Source organism: Aricia agestis, chromosome 20, assembly GCF_905147365.1.
Source record: "Aricia agestis chromosome 20, ilAriAges1.1, whole genome shotgun sequence".
Taxonomy (NCBI): Eukaryota; Metazoa; Arthropoda; class Insecta; order Lepidoptera; family Lycaenidae; genus Aricia; species Aricia agestis.
In genome coordinates, this window is record NC_056425.1 from 8,813,744 (window position 1) to 8,835,234 (window position 21,491).

Sequence of the window (21,491 nt, forward strand, 5' to 3'; positions counted from 1 at the left end):
AAATACCACGTTCTCACAGAAAACCGGCGTGAAACAGCGCTTGCGCTGAGTTTCGCCGAGTGAGTAAGTTTACCGGAGGCCCAATCCCCTACCCTATTCCCTTCCCTACCCTCCCCTATTCCCTTCCCCTCCCATCCCTACCCTCCCCTATTCCCTTCCCCTCCCATCACTACCCTCCCCTATTACCCTATTCCCTCTTAAAAGGCCGGCAACGCACCTGCAGCTTTTCTGATGCTGCGAGTGTCCATGGGCGACGGAAGTTGCTTTCCATCAGGTGACCCGTTTGCTCGTCTACCCCCTTATTTTCACCGACCCTCGAAAAGAGGAGGTTAGTATGTTTACTTTCTACGATGGCTTAACGTAGACACGTTTGCGCCACTTGTCGCGGTCGCGTGTGGTTGTGGATATTATTATTTTATTTCTAATTTGGACAAAAGGCTTGCAATAATAATAATTATTAGGTACTGCACTGCTACTCATGCGGTAGGTTTTTCATTGTGTGGTAGAATATCAATAGTAGGTAAATACTCCGAGATACATATTCACAGACATTTAAATTACCTCCGTAATTGAAATGCTGTATTTCTCGACTGGGGCAGACGGGAAATAAAACACAATTTACAACTAAACCCGAGCGAAGATTAAAATTAAAAGAGCAACAGTCTTATTTAAGGTCTCTTACAAACCCTAAAAGAGCATGGAATCCATTATTCTCAATTTGCGCCAGGTTGAGGGAAACGCGGACGGCGCGGCGGGTGTCCCCCTTGATTAAACCGGGAAGTAAGAAGTAACAATTTGTGAGCGCTTCCCGGTTATACCTTGACTTCCCGGCTTCCCGCTTCCCACTTCCCATCACCTCCGGCTGTCCCTGAATTGCTTGCCGTATTTAAGTTTCCAACTCGAGCTAATGTGTGTGTGATTGTGCGCGGTTTTATCTTTATGATAGAAGAGTCTTTTATTCAATTTCTGTTTGCAGTTGAAATTTTGTACGGAAAGTTTTAATCAAAAGTTTTAAAGTTTTGTATTTTTCAGGCGCTTTTTACTCAATTCCTGCGCTCTCTCTACCTCTATAGTAGTCTATAGTTCTAGTATTTTTATTGTTTTGAGGAAAATTATTATTATTTTTGTTGTTAAGGTTTCTCTTTTCGCTAGTGGTTTAGCTAGAATAACCTAATATTAAACCATGATTGCATTATGTACATTGTACAATCGACATGCAATCATACATGATATTATGTATGAAGCACAGTCGACGTCGATAAAGTTGGTATAATTTCAAACAAATATGCCCCTCTACATGTCCACTTGCGAGTTGTGTTGGTCCATCATAGGCTAACAATATGTACATCATTATGTATCAGACAGCGGTCGTGCAGTTTTATTAACTGTCTTGCATAATATGACAGCATCAATAACAGGCGCCCACGTGCGGACCCCCGCCGCTTTCTGTTGTCGACACTGCATATTGTGTATTGATCAGTACTGGCCGGAGGATTGTTTAATGTATCTTCACTTTGAATAATTTTCAGTTGTATGTGTTTGTTTTTATAGGCGGAAATAAATGATGTTTTTTTGTTTGTTTGTTTTCTACATACAAACGCTGTTGGTGATTTTCTCCGAATTAAAGCATTGTAGATATAATTTTTTTGGCTCTATCGATTTACTTATCTAGCTACGTAATATCTACGTAAGCATATTTTCATCTCACGTGTCGTTTATATAATTTGAATTACTTTTGAAAATATACGACTTTTGGCATTGAATTTTTATTTGTAGGATTTCTAGATATTATTTATAATCTCGCAAGCTTGCATAGAATATCATTCCTTACTACCTCTAGGCTATACAAACGTAGAATCACAGCTTTTATTTTTTGTTGCCGATACGGTGTTCATTGAACGTAGTCCTGGCTCCAGCCTATAGGTGTGAGTTTAGGGCGTGGGGTCAAAAAGTGAGTGGTGATCTCGATTCAGCGGAGCATGCGGAGTAATCCGGAGCGAGGCGGGTAAACAAATTACCGACCAGTACCGTCCACATTTTAACCGGCAGTTTTTACGGATACGAGAATATGTTTTTTCGTTAAGTTAGGTTAAATCAAATCAAATGTCTTTAATGCCAGAATGTTGTTGTTATAAAGGTCTTATTAAGAGCCCATATGACCCTAACTTGACTACATACTTTAACCTAGATCTCAAAATCTGTAAGGTCTAGAAAACTGATTTTTTGACACAAGTAACTTCAGTTCATAAAGATTAAATGCTCAAGACGAAAACACGATTACTCAAAAAATGCTCGATAGTTTCTTTTTTACAAAAAACCTTGTTTTAGACACATTTTTGCTTGGATCTTCGAAGTTTGTTGTCTTTTCTTTAATATTTTTTAATATCTAAAAAGGTATTGATAAAACCTAAATTTGCTCAAAACACTTTTTTCATAATCATTATAGTTCGTCTTTTATTCAAGTAAAACTAACTCGGCGATGATTCCGCGCCGTCCTTTTTCACCTGGCATATGAAAGACGGGCGTGAGTGTAAAGAGAGAAGGACGATGTTTGATTTTTAGAGTCAGGTGAGCTCTTAACTACTCATAGGTTCGCTTTTTTTAAGTGTTGGCAATCAAGAATTTGCTTTCAATACATTAAAAATTTAGTTAACAGTCAAGTTCAATCTTTTGAACGTGTTACATTATTTTCATGACTTCTTTTTATAACGTGTTTCTGTTTCGTTCATGTTCATGAAACTTTAGAAATTGGCCCGACAGAGAATAGTAGACAATAGGGATGATGACAAGGTCAAAGATTAGCAAATTTTGTTAATAAAATAAAGAAATCACGGTAAAAAATAAGTGTTCCCAAAATTTCAGCTTGATAGCATTTGTATTTTTTTTTGTTATGAGCCTTCAAAGTTGAATATTCAAGTCAATTTTTTTTTTAATTAAATTTCTTAATATTTGTATACCATTCGATAACTTATGAAATTAAAAGCAACTTTTGTTATGAAACCACTTTCATAAACGCAATATTTAATATACCTATCAAACAAAGCTCTCTCCCGATGCGTACAAACTACGAAAGAGTGACTTCATACTTTCGTAGCACTTTGTATGGAGCGTTTCGGGCAGGTCTATTTTATGAGATGTTTGAATTGTCATATCTTGGTGAATTTTTAAGCTATCAGAGTCATTCTTTCAGCGATGTTCCTATTTTTAAGGGTCTTTCAATTACCAATAAGAAAAAAAAATAGTCATCATGCCCATTATAACGTCTGTGTATGCGATCTCTTTTATCAGTATTATGATTCATCGGTTTTTCTTCAAATAGCCTACATCGCAAAGCTTTTCCATTTGCTTTTCCAATATGAGAGGTGTCGGCTTTTTTGCCGTCGCTACACTCGTCGCCGGCATCGGCACGCCGACGGACGTCCGCTATTAATTCTAATTCCGACGAAAGACGAAGATCGCCCGAGATGGGCGGACGGCACGCGCGGACCAATGAAATTATTGATGAATTTATTAGTTCGCTAAATAAACATCGAGACGAAGACTCGGATAATATAGAATACGAGCTTTTGCCCGCGGCTTCGCTCGCGTTAAGAAGTATTATTATATACAAACTTTCATCCCCTATTTTAACCCCTTGGAGGTGGAATTGATTTTGATCAATTCCACCTCCAAGGGGGTTAAAATATATATATCCTTTCTTAGCGGATGCCTACGTCATAACATCTACCTACATGCTAAATTTCAGCCCGATCCGTCCAGTGGTTTTGGCTGTGCGTTGATAGATCACCATGTCAGTCAGTCACCTTTGAGTTTTATATTTATAGATTATCGGATTTATTGATGAATACTTCGTCATCTGCAAGTATTTTTCTTTGTTTTGAAATAGAGTCTTTGATTTGTGCTTGGTAATTTACCACACCTTGGTTGGGCTTGCGTTTCGGAACTCTGAGCTTTACTCTGAAGTCATTAACCATTCCATCGTGCGTGAAATGTCCATTATAACTTCCCCTTCTTCTTTACTAGAATGCACGTGCACTCTAGTGTTAAAGGGCCGCGATTTGTCTTCATATTAATACAATATTATAACCGAATCCGGAGCCCTCAGACTATTGGGACGTATAACTCAATATGCGGTGGACGGACGCGGCGCCGCGCCTTATTTGCATTTTGATGAGGGCCACACTGATACAGTAAACACGTTACCTCCGAATAGGGCTGACAAGAGAGTGGGAGGAACCTGCTTAGAAGGATGTTTGGAGGGTATAGAAAGGTTTATTTTCTAGAAGCTTAATAGTATAACTTAAACCATTTAACAGTTCGCATTGTCTGACTTCATCATGCTGTATTCGGCCAATTATTGTTCTAAGATGAACCATTGCAGCTCAAGAATTTCTTAGAGCCACTTGACTTTAAAGGTTTGTTAATAGTTATAATAGAATCAGGCGTTACTTTGCGGAAATCCATAGCTTAAAATGTTGTATATATAGTATATACGCATAGGCACGCGTACACTCACTCATTTATTTAGGTTGAGTTTTTTTTTTATGAAATAAGGGGGCAAACGAGCAAACGGGTCACCTGATGGAAAGCTACTTCCGTCGCCCATGGACACTTGCAGTATCAGGAGAGCTGCAGGTGCGTTGCCGGCCTTTTAAGAGGGAATAGGGTAATAGGGGAGGGTAGGGATGAGAAGGGAGGAGAATAGGGGAGGGTAGGGAAAGGAATAGGGTAGGGGATTGGGCCTCCGGTAAACTCACTCACTCGGCGAAACACAGCGCAAACGTTGTTTCACGCCGGTTTTCTGTGAGAACGTGGTATTTCTCCGGGTGAGCCGGCCCTTTCGTGCCGAAGCATGGCTCTCCCATGTAAAAATATTCGCGGAATATTGCTAAAAATAATAACATACTAAATCTAAAGGTTTGGATCAATATGTTCCCTAGAGCAATGTCAGTAAATGAAACCTATAGCCTATTTCAGTGGCATTTTATTTGCATTTTTGTCGGTACGGCCTCTTGCGGCAATGATCGGAAAGTCATCTTAAGGATAAGGTTAAGTTGCACTTAAATACCATCTCGACTCTCTAATACTTTTTCGCGGCGAATTTCCCAAGGCTGGCAACCCTGCGTCCGACCTCCGCCGTTTAATCGGACACCCGACTCTGTCCGCTCAATTAATTCACACTTGGCATAAATTACAGCCCATATACGTTATGAATGGCAATGAAGTTGAATACAAATGGATTAGATTTCAACATTCCACCCCGACTGACTTTCATTGCACTTGATTGTAAGGCGACGCCCTTTGTTGGGTCTTATGTTTAGGAAATCTAGAGGTGGCCTGTGTCTTATTTATGATTGTATTAAAAAATAGAAAGTGAGAAATAGAAACACGTTATTAGGGCGTTTGAGCGAATAATGCAGAAGTATATCCGAAAATTCTTTCAGATCTTGCCAGCATTGATCATACTGATTTTAAGGCAGTAAATATGCTAATGTCTACAACCAGTAATAGCACACAAAATAGTAATCACTAAATGACGCTTGCAACTCCGTTGCATCAAAATTCGTTTATCGCGAGGAAACAGTATATTTTTTCGGGATGAAAAGTATCCTATGTCCTTTCCCAGGACTCAAAGTATCTCCATGCCATATTTCAGCAAAATCAATTCAGTGGTTTGGGCGTAAAAAGGTAACAGATAGACAGACAGATAGAAAGACAGACAGATAGAAAGACAGACAGATAGAAAGACAGACAGACATACACTTCGCATTTATAATAGTAGTATGGATGTCAGAGCTGATGCTCATACACGTATAATGTTTGAGCAAGGAAGGGAGTGTAATGCAGACGCCGAGTTAGTTAAGCACTGACCTACTGCATGTCGAGCGGTTAATAAGCTCCCGACTGGCGCTCGGATTTCGGTCGTTAGCTCGGCAATTGTCGACACCTAATTAGTCCGTCACCCGACGCGCCCGGGTGAAGCCCGGATACACCCGGATATAACCGGGTGTATCCGGGTGTGCCGCGAGCCGTGTGCAAGGCGGTGCGCGATATTTAATGCACTTTGCGGTTTATACCGCCGCTTCGGTGACTTGTTCTCTGGTTTAGGAATAATGCACAGTTAAATTAGCTTGACTGATACGTTTAAGCCACCAGATTATGGCGCTTGTAGTAAGGATACGGTAATTTAGACTACTGAGTAGACATTTTACTCAGTAGTCTAAATTACCGTATCCTTACTACAAGCGCTATAAACTGAAGTTGCTTGGTTGTTGTTGAGATGACAGAAACATTTTCGTATATAATTAGGTAAGTACAAAAACAGTTGGCTGCTTCGAAGTAAAAAAGGAAATATATTATACCCTCTTTTTGGCAACATTACATTCAAACAATAGGTTTTACCCACATTGATACAAGAAATGCCCCACAGTTTTTACAAAAACGTATTTTTTTAGGCATGGAGGCGATAATGTCTGAGTTCTTCAACGACACGACGACGGCGTTCTACATCATCCTGATCGTGTGGATCGCCGACCAGTACGACGCCATCTGCTGCCACACCGCCATCGCTAAACGACATTGGTTGAGGTAAGTGACATAATGTGACCTGCAGCCACCATGACTGAGAATGAACCAACAGAGTTGGGCAATAGAGCGAAAAGGGAAATGTTAAGGGAGAGCAATGTGTAGTTTGAGCTCATCATTAGTTAAATCTAGCGATTATTAAGGCACATGTTAAAGAAGAATTACTTTTGTTAAATTGGAAACAATATTGTGTTCGAGTTAGTCATCAATTTTTTAATCAGTAATTATTGTAGGTAGTTGTGGCTAAAAACAGCCTCTACACGTTTGCCATGAAGGACTTCCATACTTTAAGTAGACCGTTGCCCAACATTGAACGAACCAACGTCAAACAACGCAATGTCTACGATTGCCCATGAGTGTCGTCAATAATTATTGTTCCTACTAAGGTCGACAGTTGCGCAACATTAAACCAACATCCAACAACGCAATCAATCTAGGTGTTTTATATCAACATGCCTTAATACCAGGAATTCTATGCCAATATGAAATACCAATTATAACCGATATGTTAATAATTATGATATTCTTCATTATATTTTTATTTACGTAATATATTTTTATAAACAGTGTAGCAATTTTCCGTGTTTTTTTTTGTTTGCGCTGATTGTTTGTTTAGGAAAATATGATATTACTTTCGATGCGGTTGTTAATTGATGTTGTTTTACTTTGTATCTTCTGTATATTTTATGTTTTGGTATAATATTTATCAAAGTGTTTTGCTCGTAATACTTACTGTAGACTATAATTTATCTTCTTTTAAAATAATTTTACTTCCAACTTTTTTTTTACTTTTCATTTTCTGTACCTTCGGCCATATTATAAAGTGTTCATTTTCGTTTTTTAATCTCGTTTTTAAGAATACAACAATCAAAGTAACGAGGCACAGATTTCCATTAAATTTTTGACATATTATTATTAAGTTTGATGTGCTCGCCGTTTGGACTTCATTAACTTGGAGGAATTATTATACACTAATAAGCAATTCTTGTTCATTACATTATACATCATGGTAAATTATTATAAGCGGAAATGTACGAGGCGTGTAGGGCTTACTGCTTAGGTCATGACAATATGACGAATTGAGTCCGTCCAAATGATACGGTGCAACGAAATCTCTAATTATCCCCAACAAACCGTACGCCATTATCGAAGTGCATTGTAACAGTACTAATTAAATAGACCAGTTTTAAATAGCGTTTCCATTGCGAGCCTCTAGCAGAAACAGCGCTGGACAGCGCTGAAAAATATAGATTTTGGCCAGACAATAATAATATCCAAAAAAAGTAACACAGGGACATATACGTGGGAGAGCCATGCTTCGGCACGAATGGGCCGGCTCGACCGGAGAAATACCACGTTCTCACAGAAAACCGGCGTGATGCCGAGTGAGTGAGTTTACCGGCGTTTTGCCGAGTGAGTGAGTTTACCGGAGGCCCAATCCCCTACCCTATTCTCTTCCCTACCCTCCCCTATTCCCTTCCTTTCCCTAAACTCCCCTATAACCCTAATCCCTCTTAAAAGGCCGGCAACGCACCTGCAGCTCTTCTGATGCTGCGAGTGTCCATGGGCGACGGAAGTTGCTTTCCGTCAGGCGACCCGTTTGCCCCCTTATTTCATTAAAAAAAAAAGGGTGCGAGTTAAAAAGAGCTTCATCAGTAAAGTTTTATGTGGTGTTTAGACTCAATTGTGTCAGTATTATTGCGTATATTTATTACGTCTTAATGCTACGAATTTTCAACAATATAAACGAAGAATAAATTTTAAGAAGTAATTTCAACCAAAGCCTTTTTTTAAGCGCAATATAAGTCGAAAATGTGTCACTATTAAAGCACATTTGTGCTTCTTGTTTCTCTCGCCTTATGCCTAGTTTTTGATTAGCTAACGTCAAAATATTAACCAAATAAAAAAAAAACTCAGAAATTGGGCATTAATAGCTTATTGGGCATTATTATCAGGTAAATAGTGCTACCCTTGTAATGAGATATCGAAAAACCCGCCATTCTGTTTTCGGCCGTTGTCGAGCGCTGTTTTCTCAAGCGCGTCCATTGACAAAACGAAACAACAAAGAGCCGACCGCAACGTGGCATAATGAAAGGCCATATCAATACGCTAATTAATATCGTCGTCCGTCACTTTTCAATAACCTAACGTGCTGCGTTAATTGGCTGCGTTCACGCGGTCTGTTTAAACGTTGTTTAAACATTTAATTGTTTTTTTTTTTTATGAAATAATGGGGCAAACGAGCAAACGGATCACCTGATGGAAAGTAGCTTCCGTCGCCCATGGACACTTGCAGCATCAGAAGAGCTGCCGGTGCGTTGCCGGCCTTTTAAGAGGGAATAGGGTAATAGGGGAGGGTAGGGATGGGGAGGGAAGGGAATAGGGGAGGGTAGGGAAGGGAATAGGGTAGGGGATTGGGCCTCCGGTAAACTCCCTCACTCGGCGAAACACAGCGCAAGCGCTGTTTCACGCCGGTTTTCTGTGAGAACGTGGTATTTCTCCGGTCGAGCCGGCCCATTCGTGCCGAAGCATGGCTCTTCCACGTATATTCATACAATAAATTGTTTATTCTATGAATTATGAAATGATTGCTATTTAATTTAACGTATATTGCAATATACGTTATGAAATGATTGCTATTTAATTTAACGTATATTGCAATATACGTTATGAAATGATTGCTATTTAATTTAACGTATATTGCAATATACGTTATGAAATGATTGCTATTGCAGACATATCGCATACCCAATACAACACTGTATTAAGTCGGAAAACCTCAAATCGAGTTTGCTATTTATTTGAATAGACTAAAATTTATCCCTCGAAGACAGGCGTATTGATATTTGAAAGAGGTTCCCTATAATAAATAGAGTTAACTACACACCCTAAAGTTATTATCACTTAATTTTGTTACACCTATATATCCAGTTATAATTTATTTATGGATACTGAAACAACTTAACTACTTAATTATTATATGAACTTCATTCTTTATATACTTTATTTACTGAATTTGCAACAACTTTTTAAGTATATTATATTGGTTTTTCGTTGATTCGGAAAAACTTGCTATTCTGACCTTATACAGTTGTGTTGTGTGTGCGATATACGAGTATATCTTCACTTTTAGGCAGTGCCAAATTGGATCATTATTCATCTGTGATTCGTGCTTAAAATTAAAATATAAAATTCGAATCGAAATATGTCGTGTTCTTGACCTCTTTGGAGCCTACTTAGGGATGTCACTTTCAATATTATTAATGTTGTAAACTTAGCTAAAACTCCCCTTTCTTTTCGTCCATAGTGAGACATTTTCAAGACTGTAGCAAAAATAATTATAAGTATGTAGTAGTATTATGTGCTATTTGTAAGTGTTACAAAAAAGTATCTAATAATTATAGATATACTTACTACAAAATTCATTTAACGGATAGCACATAGCTTATAATAGTTTTTGGCAGCCCTACATCTCTATTGACAACGACATACAAATTATGGATCACCCACACGGAATTATGAAAACACTACTCGTTAATATTTGCTCATATCTTATGCGTCTGTTTGTGTACACCTCGTTATTTCATGTTTGTCCGTACGTCCATATTTTTTACGATTTTATATTTATTCAGCGTTTTATTGAGTTTGCCTATTGATTATTAAATATTATGTTTGTTCGTATATTTAATATGCTCATATTATACGTATTAATATTTCCTTTCCCTCGTGTTGTCTATGCAAATAGAATCTAAAGATTTTTTGAAATAGTAATAATTGTAGTATGAATTATACATACATACATATATACATTCATACACAATTCTTATAAACTTGCCCGCAACTTCGTTGTTCTAAAATTCGTTCATAGCGCGGGAAATAGGTTTTGATACAGAATCTATCACAACAGTATCTCCTTTCCTGGGATTTAAAGTTCCTATCCTAATACCAAACTTCGTCCAAATCACACAGACAGACAAACAGCTTAATATTAGTCTAGATTCAACAAGTAGAGCGCGCAACAGGTTCCGCAACTTCAACACAAGTTTGGCGAAGCGTCTCAAAAGGTCCATTAAGCGGCACATACACTTCGGGTCACGCGCTCAACTTCCAATATGTCCCCCGACGTCTTCGGCTGTTTACAAACAGACACTTTGTTTTTACGCCCAGCCTTAATCAAAAGCCGCCCGGCACGAAGCAATTTGGTCGGCCGGCCGCGCAATAAGAGGAGATCGCTATTAAAACAAGTGCAAATAAAGCAAATTGAAAATGGCACCGCTCCTTCGCCGGGGAGTTAGTTTAACCCCCCCACCCCCCCTCAGCCTCCCCCGTCAAAACAACCGGGAACTTAGAACGAGTGAATTTTTCTAAAAATATATTTTAGGGCGGGCGTAACTTGAGAGCGGCTTGAAGTTTGAGTGCTTGTTCGTTGTAATTGCTCGGCTTAATTGTTGGTTCGTGTTATGTCCTCGTGTATTCATTGAGTGTCCTTTAACCGTTTTGACTTTAACATACAAGTATTTTCCGGATTCTTCTTATATTCATGTGTGGTACCCTATGTTCTGAAACGAACGCTTTCTTATCAGGCAGTAACTAAAGAACAAGTCTAGATATCGGCTGTAGAGTTTAGTTCCCGACACTCTGGTTGTGGGCTAGGTTTCTCGATGGAACCAACAAAAATGTTGTTTCTTTATAAATGGACATTGAAATGAGTGTGGATGAATTATAATAGATTTGTGGGATATGCGTGGCCGCCACAAAGGAAGACCATCCGACCGAGCGAGGTGTTATGCTCGGTCAGGCCGGAGCCCACGTGATATATTTCAGCTGTCGTATATATACCGACGCGCTCAGAAAACTTCGATAGCGCGATGCAGGAATGTTAGGCGAATTGTAGGTACCGCCACAGATTCAATTATAATATATTCTTCAGGCTTTTATTTAGACACGAAATATTATTTATATTGTATTAATTTAAAATATTGAAGAATAAATACTCTCGGAAACAGTTTAGGAAATTTCGTTTTTTTGCGTTCTTGATGTATAAAATGCAAAGGTCGATTTTTTCAGTAAGTGGCACAAGGTTCTTATTTCTTTTTGCCTTTATAACCGTGTCATTGGATCGTTCATAAGTTGAGTTCTTTGTCAATTTGCTCTCTTCCTGTTTTCATAATGATGCACTCCGCTGTGAAAGCACATAACCTGCTTTGTTCGCAATAACATTAGTGACGTCACTGAAACAGGAGAAAACATTATTACATATTACGAAGAAGTCTTACGACATTATAAAGTCACAAAGCAAACAATGAGGGAAGCTTCAGGGAGATAATTTTTAAAACATCCTTTATGATCACTAAAGTTGTTGGGTTGTATCTGCTTGGCTTCAAACGACTTAATAGAATTTTGTAAACGTTTCGCTGGTAGAGTTCACTTTTGCGCGTTTGTTATGGCAAGTTGGCATTTTAGAATTAAGGTTAAGTCTAGAAACTGCATTTATACAAAAAATAGAAGTCAGTCACTTGTACCTTAAGATTGAAATATGGAAAATGTATTCTTAAAAAATCCGACTCTTGTACCTCGAATCTCAGTTCGATCGGTTCACCCTATCACCGAAAATCGATTTAGGATCGAAGGAACTACAATAGTGGCAGCACGATGATTGAGCAGAACCCACGACAGATGCGGTTTTGTAAAATCGTCCCTACGGTTACCCAAAGCGGTTGCGGTATTTGACCCACCTAAGTACGATGTAAATATCATACAGTAAAGTAACTGTGCAATCCCTAAGGATTCAATCTGCAATCCCTAAGAAATAAACAAACTCAACACAGACAAATTCTACACGCTTACGACGTGATACTGCATTGCTTTGCTACGGAGGAGGTTGTATGTAAGGAGGACGTTGGACCATGGATGTGCAGACAACACACAGCGTGTATGCGCGTTTCATGGTGTCCATTGACGGATAAGTCGTTTAGAAGATTACGAACATAGTACAATACAAAAATACAGACTACATCCAATCGGACATTTTTATGTACGTTTTCGGAGTGTTCACCGGTCCATTCATCATTTGGTTGAACTAGAGTATACAGAATTATAACTGACGTACACTTTAAAGTCAAAGAGAAACGCCACTATCGCCCCCATTATCTGAAGTCACGCGAAAGTGTGCGTGCGCCCAATTCAGTGTAGTTCTATAAGATGGCCTACTACATTTATATTGTGGCAGTGGCATATAAATCTCGCCGACCGCCAATTAAATCCGCCCCGGCACTTTGTCTACCGCCCCCGATTGCTCCCGCGCTGACGTGCCGACGCCACAATACATTACATCATTATTGCTATGTTACATCGAAATCGTAACAGCAAGGGATGGTACTGATGGAATAGCCAATATGCAGGACATTTTATAGTCAGTAAATTTTATATAAAAAGTGATTTGACTGCCTATTAAGAAAAGTACGCTTTTTAAGGCCTCCCTCTTCGATAGAGGAGTGTGGCTGATAAGTGATAAGCCATACTTCTCATATGTGAGGGTCGTTAAAGGCATAAGGGGTCTGGAAATACAGCTGGCGATAGTTTTTTATTATTAGTACGTTATAATGTTGTCCTGAAAATAGGTGAACGTATGAACACTCGGGGTGTTAGTCAGAGTCAAAATTAAGCAAAGCTAAGCACAGTCTAGTAACCATTTAGCAAACAATGCCATCAGGCAACTAAAGTCGAACTTCTAAAGTACATCTTCAAGGGGTACCTTCATTTTAAGCCCATATTAATAACAAGATGATGCCCGCAACTCTATTGCGCCAAAATTCGTTTATCTCGCGGAAACCGTACATTTTTCCGGGATAAAAGTACCCTATGTCCTTTCCCGGGACTCTAAAGTATCTCCATGCCAAATTTCAGCAAAATCGGTTCAGCGGTGTCCACAACAAAATGAGCAGTGTGCGTTCCGGTGGGTGTCCGAATTTTTCTGATCAGAAATTCTTATAATGTGCGGCCGGGGTAAGGCGTCGTCGTTAGAAGTGTTCTCGTGTGTCATTTTAAGGATGTGCCAAATTGAAGGCCGGGGCTGGGGGAGACTGATTTATGCCTCGCCCCCTGCGCCATCGATTACACTTTTATTTACACGCCCGAGGTCAGTTTTCCAAGTTGGCGTTTATTAAGCTAATTTGGCGCGTTATTATAAGTTAGCGGCGGATTTGATTTGTCGCCATTTTTTGGGTCTATTGAGCTCATCTTCATACTCGCTTGAAAATAACTCACGAAACTTGTGCGTGACAATGATATACTAATATAGTACCTATTGCGCGTATAAAAGAGAACTCTAGTTCGATGCTTGAATTTCTTTTCATTCGGTGACTGGACCTTTAGCTATTGTTGCAATACAAGTCCGAAATTTCGCCAAAATTCACGTTTCACTTTTTGAGATTAAAATCCTTCCAGGTTTTACGCGCTTTAAGAGAAAAATCTAATATTTGCGCTCACTAATATTACTATTCATTAATTCTTTTATTCCACCTTGGATATCGTGGATAAACTATAATTTGGTTGTATGATCTAGATTTTCTCACCAAGTTGAGTGTTATTTTTATAGTATTCTGTATGTCAATAAAACTCGACACACAGCAGACAAGTCGCTCGAGACGAGATTATGGCCGGTTTACGACCGCCGGACACATGTACGGTGCACCTGGCTGGACGGCGTCATAATCCGTTTAACATCTAGAAAGTGGTTGGAAGTTTTATTCAATTAGTAACAGAAATAAAAAGGATTCGGATGCAAAATTATAGTTCGGTTTGCTACAAAAATCAGCTAAAACGATCGAACGGGATACAGCAACACATTTCCGTTTTACGTGTGAGATTGTAGATTAGCTGATGTTTCCCAGTTCAATCAGCAGCCTTATTCCCGAAACTGATATCAGATTTTTGACACTTTAGACATCTAAAATATGAAGAAATCTAAATTGATATCAGTTTCGGGAATAAGGCTGCAGTTTGCATCAAATCAATTTTTAACCAAAACTACAATTCGAAAATTTGAAGAATAGTTTCACAGTCAAGTTAGCTTTATAACTTATACGAAAACTCGACACATAGGCAGAGTAGACAGAATGATAGAGTATACCGACTTAGAACTGATGTTGAAATTTTTAATTTTGACGTATTACGACGAAAATCGTCGCTAGGGTTGTTAACTTGTTACCTACGAATTTAAAACTATTACATATTCGCTGGACGTGTTCCTCTTTGGTCGTATTGTTGTTTGTATTTTGACACATGCGATTAAAATTGTCAGAATCCAATTTTGAAATCTTTATTTTAAATATTTAAAAATAAATTATATCAGCCAGCGCGAGGCACATTCCGTTCATAATCCTAGTGAAACCCGACGAATTTGACAGATATTGAAACCTGTCCGTTTCTTTGCAGTCGAACTACTGGTAGTTATGTCTATTGTGACATAGGTAACCTTTTCTTTTTGTTTAATTATGCTGTTGTTTAAAAGGATGACCCTAAAATTAAATGAAGAACGTTACTATTATTGACACTAAATGAACTTTGTCTGAATCACATCATGATTTGCTTCTAAAAGCTGTAGGTTATTTTCATTTGCGAAAGCAAGTTGTCAATACTTAATAATCTGTGGTGCGGCGTGTCCGCTCAACCGTGCCGATGCGCGGTGACGGCTGCTAACCGGCGTTAATTACGCTCCGACAGTCACACACAACACCCGACCCGACAGTCACACATACCCGACCCGACGTCGGGTCGGGACGCCTTGTTGTGACACACATGTCACCGATTGAGAGTTTGAGTAGGATATTTTAGTGAAGGGACGTTTGTTCACCGTGATGGTGCTCTTAGATGGTTTTTAGGTTATTGTCGGGTCACTGGGATGGATCTTTCTGGACAAAATTCAAAGATATGGAGCAAATTGTAATTGTAAATAGTCTGTAAGAATTGTTACTTCTGTCAAATCAAACTGTCACCTTGTCTATTCTAAATTCTACCGTAGAAAAAGAACTTATTCTATTGTGACCGTGCTTGCATGTCAATGTTGCTGGCCCGAGTCATTAATAATTTTGACAGTTGACACTAAAGTTTTAAGTCTGAAATGGTGACGTGACGCGACGCTTAGTGACATGGTCATTTTGCTACTATACTAGGGTCAATGTAGTTTAGCTGACTGATTAGTGAACACAACAAATGAGTCAACACGAACATAATCGTCACATCAAAATAATCGCAAAAAGACCTCGTTAATGCCAGTCGCTCACATGAATATTCAGCAGGGCTTCCTTAAACAAATTAACGGGCAGCATCTTGACGTAATAATGCCTAATAGTTGGCGATCGTCGAAGCGGCGCCCGCCCCGGCGCCTCAGCTCATTTGCATCGATATTTCACGAGACACGAGCACCGAGCGAGCAACAAGTGGATGAATATTGTCGGGAATTTCGTGTCAGTTAGTATTTTCGTTTGCTGCTTACTGAGAAAGATAGTCGTGGTAGTTTAGAATTTAGATAATGTAGCAACGTAAATTGTATGTAGTCAAATGGACTGATAAATCGCAAGGATCGTGGCCTGGTCGTAAGTCATATCTTAATCGAACCTACGGCTCTAATCTCGTAATATCCATCTGCATCCTAGACGCCAAATCAGGAAACGGGCACACAAACATTTCAGGAAAATTAAGAGCCAATCATAGCTTGTTTCACGTCTTGCGAGCCCAAAACTTGTATCTGCGTTGAGATGTTTCAATTTAAAGGACTTGAGTCCTGACTGACTACACTGAAAAGACTTTGAAACATGGTTAGTTGGTCATGGTGCGAGTGGTTTTCATAATCTCACGCAACAATTTAGTGGGGCTACAATTGGCTTGGCGCCAGTTCCAACGACAGTAATTACTCTCAAGGGTTTCTCGTTTCAATTCTCCTACATTATATCGCTAGAATCTACGGGTATAGGGTTATGGAGTAACTATGTTATGAAATATGATCATGAAACATATCTATCAAATTCAAAATCTGATCATAGGACTTAAACACTTGAAAGCCACCGCTTAGGAACTACAGTCCTTTCAGAGCTATTTTACCTTAAAGTTCATGTTAGTGAACCTTATGTCTATTGTATACTAAGGTCCTGTTAAATATCTCTGAACGAATATAATACATAGCACGAAGTTGTTGTAGAAAGCAATTACATTACAGTAATTAGGATAATGAAGTTAGTATCTGTCGGCGCGTTGCGGACCTCAATTAAATTCTCATTACTAGAAGCGTGATTATCGTCATATCCTTACGTTGTAATACCCCCCTATAAAGTATAAGTGTATAATCTTCTCATCTATACTTGTGTATAGAAAAGGAATGGTTACATTGTAAGTTCAGTCTTTGGAATTGCTGCATCAGTTTTGATAGCACTGATTTTGTTGTTTTTTACCCTGCAACGAATTTAAATAAGGCTCAATTCCACCAATAACTGTTAATGTTAATGCTCGAATTAGTAAGACATGATATTTTAACAACCTGTTAACACGTTTGTGTTAACAGGTTGTTAAAATATCATGTCTTACTAATTCGAGCATTAACATTAACAGTTATTGGTGAAATTGGGCCTAAACAACTAAAGTCTTACTTGTACAATGTTTTGTCCTTATACGTTAGAATAGTGTCATTCACAAGAATATAACTACCGTATGTCTGTATGCGCAATCTGGCTTTTGGAACGAAGTTCCTTATCGCGCGTTCGGCGTAAATCTGAAGGCTAGACAGAACGATATTTGACCTTGATTTGACCTCGACACTTTTTTATTAGTACTTACCTGCATGTTAGGGGCAGAGGGCGTTGATAATAAGTATTCCTGTGCGTCAACTATATGGCGTTTTTTTAAATAATTTTTTTGAGTGTTATGTATACAGGTTTTTTGAACATAAGAAATAACTTCGTTTCATTCGGGTGTCCCTTGACATCTCTTAAGTTTTTTATTTCTAAGGTGGCTAGTATTTAACACAGAATCTTAATATACATGCCCACGTCCTGTGCTGTACATTAGCTCTAGTATTCATAGCTCAACCGCAAATTTTATAACGTGTTTTATTATTTATTGCGATCCCGACACGTAGAGACCGTCTTATAAACATGTACAAGACACTTTAATTTATACCAGTTTTAGGGTGCATTAAGTTTTGAAATCTTAAATTTTTGATTTTATGCAAAAGTATGCACGTTTATTCTGGATTTCTGTTAATCTTTTGTCAAAATATCAAAATGTATGATTTTCAAATACTGGAGACAACAGGACATCTAGCCCAGGGCTAACTTTGCCTCTGATCTGTGCAAGTGAATCTTAGAAATGCATTTGTTTTTACGATTCTAGACGTTTGCAACATAATATCATCACCATCTTTATAACACAACTAGACTTTATGAGAAAAGCCAATGTTTTCTCACAATAGAAATAAAAAAGAAAAAAAAAACAACAAAGATGTTACAACATTTTTACCCAGGATTATTTTTAACACAGATCTGTATTAATACGGGCGCCCTAGAACATTATTTTTTTTGAGATTACTAACAAGAAAAAATTTTGTGAGTAGCTACAGTTTGATAATACGAACAACATTTTTATTTTTGAAAAATCTCGAAAGTGGTAGCTAAAAGAGATAGAAAGGATTTCATACTTTGACTTGAAGGTCCTAAAATATGGATTGTTTTATTTGTAGGACAAGGTTACTCTTAAATTATATAACTATTGTCAAAGTATGAAATCCTTTTTACAACTGTTAGCTACCACTTTCGAGATTTTCCGAAAATAAAAATGTTGTTCGTCTTATCAAAATGTAGCTACTCACAAAAAATTTGCTTGTTAGTAATCACAAACAAAATGGTTCTAGGGCTCCCTCACTATATCTTTGGACGCTTCACACCACGTCAGTCTGGCCCCGTGGTAAGTACCTGAAGGACTTGTGTTACGGGTACCAGACAACGGAAATATATTTAATACTTTAATACTATTATTTAATACGATTTTTATTCTATGATACACATATTTAATACACATCCATGACCCAGGAACTTTGAAAACTTTTTGTTCCGTCGGCGGGATTCGAACCCACGACCCCCGGCTTGAGCTACCGACAGCCCACCCACTGAGCCACAGAGGTCGTCACACTATATGTATGGATCTTCTATCTTAATGGAACGTTGTTATATTGTAATCATAGCCTCAATGTTTGTAAGCCTAGGCCTAATTGTATAAAGTCAATTAGTTATATCGTACAATAACATAGGATTAGCAAGGCAATTACTGGCCTGGATAATTAAATTAATTACTAGCTTCCGGCGCGGACCTCTCATCGAATACCCGATCAATTAATCCGTCATCTGATTTGTACGGGTTTAGGAGTTGTAAGTTTTTTTATAGGAACGTTACTGCTAAAAGTTCATAATAACATTGCATTACGCAAAGATATGCCGTTTAGCAAAAGTGTTGTATAAAATTAAAAAATAACAGCTTGTTGGTTTTATATAGGGAATGCAATCTCGTTCTCGTGAGATCTCGGCCTTTTTTAGCGAGATTGATCTCGGACGAAAAAAAGGCGAGATCTCGCGAGTTTGACGAGATTTCACTTGAGCATAAAAACGTCTTATTCGAAGCGCGGACTGACACGGACGGAGTTGCGATCACGGAGTAAAAACAAAGAGGAGCTGGCCTAAACAACTGCACTGTGATTTTCAACTAGGTCCTTAATTTTGACTTCTCGTTGTTTTGTTAGTTACAAAAGAACTGTTTTATTACTAAAAGATTTGTGTTTGATAGTGTACGCTTTTATAATTCTGGACGTCACGATATCGTGGACGCCGGCTTCCACGATAAAACGTTGGGTAGTGGGTACGTTTAATGCCCTTTTGATTTTACGCACCGCGGACGTTTTGTGCGGTTCAGAAGTGTATATGTCGTGATGTCCTCTAACGTGCACGTTAAAAAGTCGACGGAAATTTAAAAACGTCTTCTTATATTTCCGTACATTGTACTTCCCTATGTTATTGTTTTACCGCGGACGTCTATGATATTACCGCCATGTCCAAAATTATAAAAGCGCACATTAGAAGAGAAGACTGGTTGTTTCTTTCATTTGTTATTTGATAGATATTAGATACGTACTTATATCAAAGTTTACTACTTAAAAACTATAGACAGATATGTCAAACCATGTTTGATGCATAAAATTCAGTTGAAAAAAAACGTGAAAATGAATGATAAACTTATTATACTCATAATATTTATTACTTTTATTTCGTAATTTATTCAAATATTGTGATTATTTGCAAAAAAAAACCCACCAAACTGCTAATCTCGCGAGATCTCGAAATTGGCGAGATCTCGAAATTGGCGAGATCTCGCGGTATTGTGTTCATAAACTCGCGGGATCTCGCTTGAGCCCCAATCTCGCGAGATTTGCATTCCCTAGTTTTAAATAATAAAATGATGATTTTATAAAATATAGAATTGAAGTAGTTTTAACACATGCTACTTTCAAAAGTGTATAATTGAGTTACCAAATAATACAGTATTAGTTTCAAATTTCATAATAAGAAGTGTTGAAAAAATTGTTTTAGATCAATATATTTTTTCTTCGTATATATTAAGAGTTCTGTGTAACTTTATTGCTAACGAGCTTTTGCCCGCGGCTTCGCTCGCGTCAAGAAGTATTATTATATACAAATCAAAAAAGGAATTTATCAAAATCTTTTCTTAGCGGATGCCTTCGTCATAAAATCTAGATGCATGTAAAATTTCAGCCCGATCCGTCCAGTGGTTTAGGCTGTGCGTTGATAGATCACCATGTCAGTCAGTCACCTTTGAGTTTTATATATATAGATTCTTAACCCTTAAAAACTAGTCTTAGGTGTCCAACGACTACTCTTAACCCTTAAGAAGTATACCTGGGACACCTCACACTATTTCACGGTATCGAAACCGGCCATAAGATTAATTACACTCGGTCGATTTGAGTGGTGCTCATTATATTTGTGCGGGCGCGGCCGCCGCTCCTCTGTTTGTCCGCGGTGTTTGACCGCCTTCTTTACGACGGCGCTGTGCTCGTGTCGCGCAAACATCGATTACGTTATTGGAGTCGAAAAGTTGGGTGTTTCGTGTATAATATGATGGTAGATGTGTAGAGTATGAGTATATTTTTTATCGTTCGTTGTGCCAAAATTCGTTTCGCGGGCGAGGTACATTTTTCCGGGATAAAAATTAAGTATCTTATGTCCTTTCCCAGGACTCAAAGTATATCCATACCAAATGTCAGCAAAATCGGTTCAGCGGTTTGGGCGTGAGGAGGTAACAGACAGACAAACACTTTCACATTTTTAATATCAGTATGGATAATTAAAATAATATTATTTAAATACTTAGCAGCTTAGCAACTTTAGGCTTAGGTGGGGTCTTCTTGTGGTAGAAAGAGGAAATATCTCATTTAGCAAGAAGTAAGAACTGTAAGCAATAATCACGTTATTTGATCTTGGTCTGGTCTAGAGTTCATTGTTTCAAATCGTAGTATGTAAGACGTAAACAAATATATACATTTTATACCATGTAAAATATAATTGTGGCATATTTTCTATGTCTTGAACAAGGTATTAAGCGTTTGGCTACGAAAAGACTTATAATAAACTCTTAAAAATATGCATAATATTAAAAAAAAACTCGAATTTATAGTTAGATGTTTGGATATTGGTATATTGTCTCAGTCCACAATAGTTTTAGTGCACAATGTATACAATAGATAATAGTAAGTATAAAAAAATGTTAATGAGCGTATCTCGCCGATAAACTTTGGTTTGGCGAGGTTTAAAATGTATTAGTTTTTAAGTTTTTAAAATGAATAAAAT

The 21,491-nt window shown here is 38.1% G+C and overlaps 1 protein-coding gene across 4 annotated transcripts in view; it reads left to right on the top strand.

Annotated features, from left to right (window-relative positions):
* LOC121737019 (membralin) overlaps positions 1-21,491 on the top strand; it is a 140,658-nt gene that overhangs the window by 59,968 nt on the left and 59,199 nt on the right. For all 4 annotated transcript variants that reach the window (XM_042128537.1, XM_042128536.1, XM_042128538.1 and 1 more), the window contains exon 9: positions 6,456-6,588. In XM_042128537.1, the coding sequence (XP_041984471.1) occupies positions 6,456-6,588 (133 nt within the window). The remainder of the gene's footprint in view (positions 1-6,455; positions 6,589-21,491) is intronic.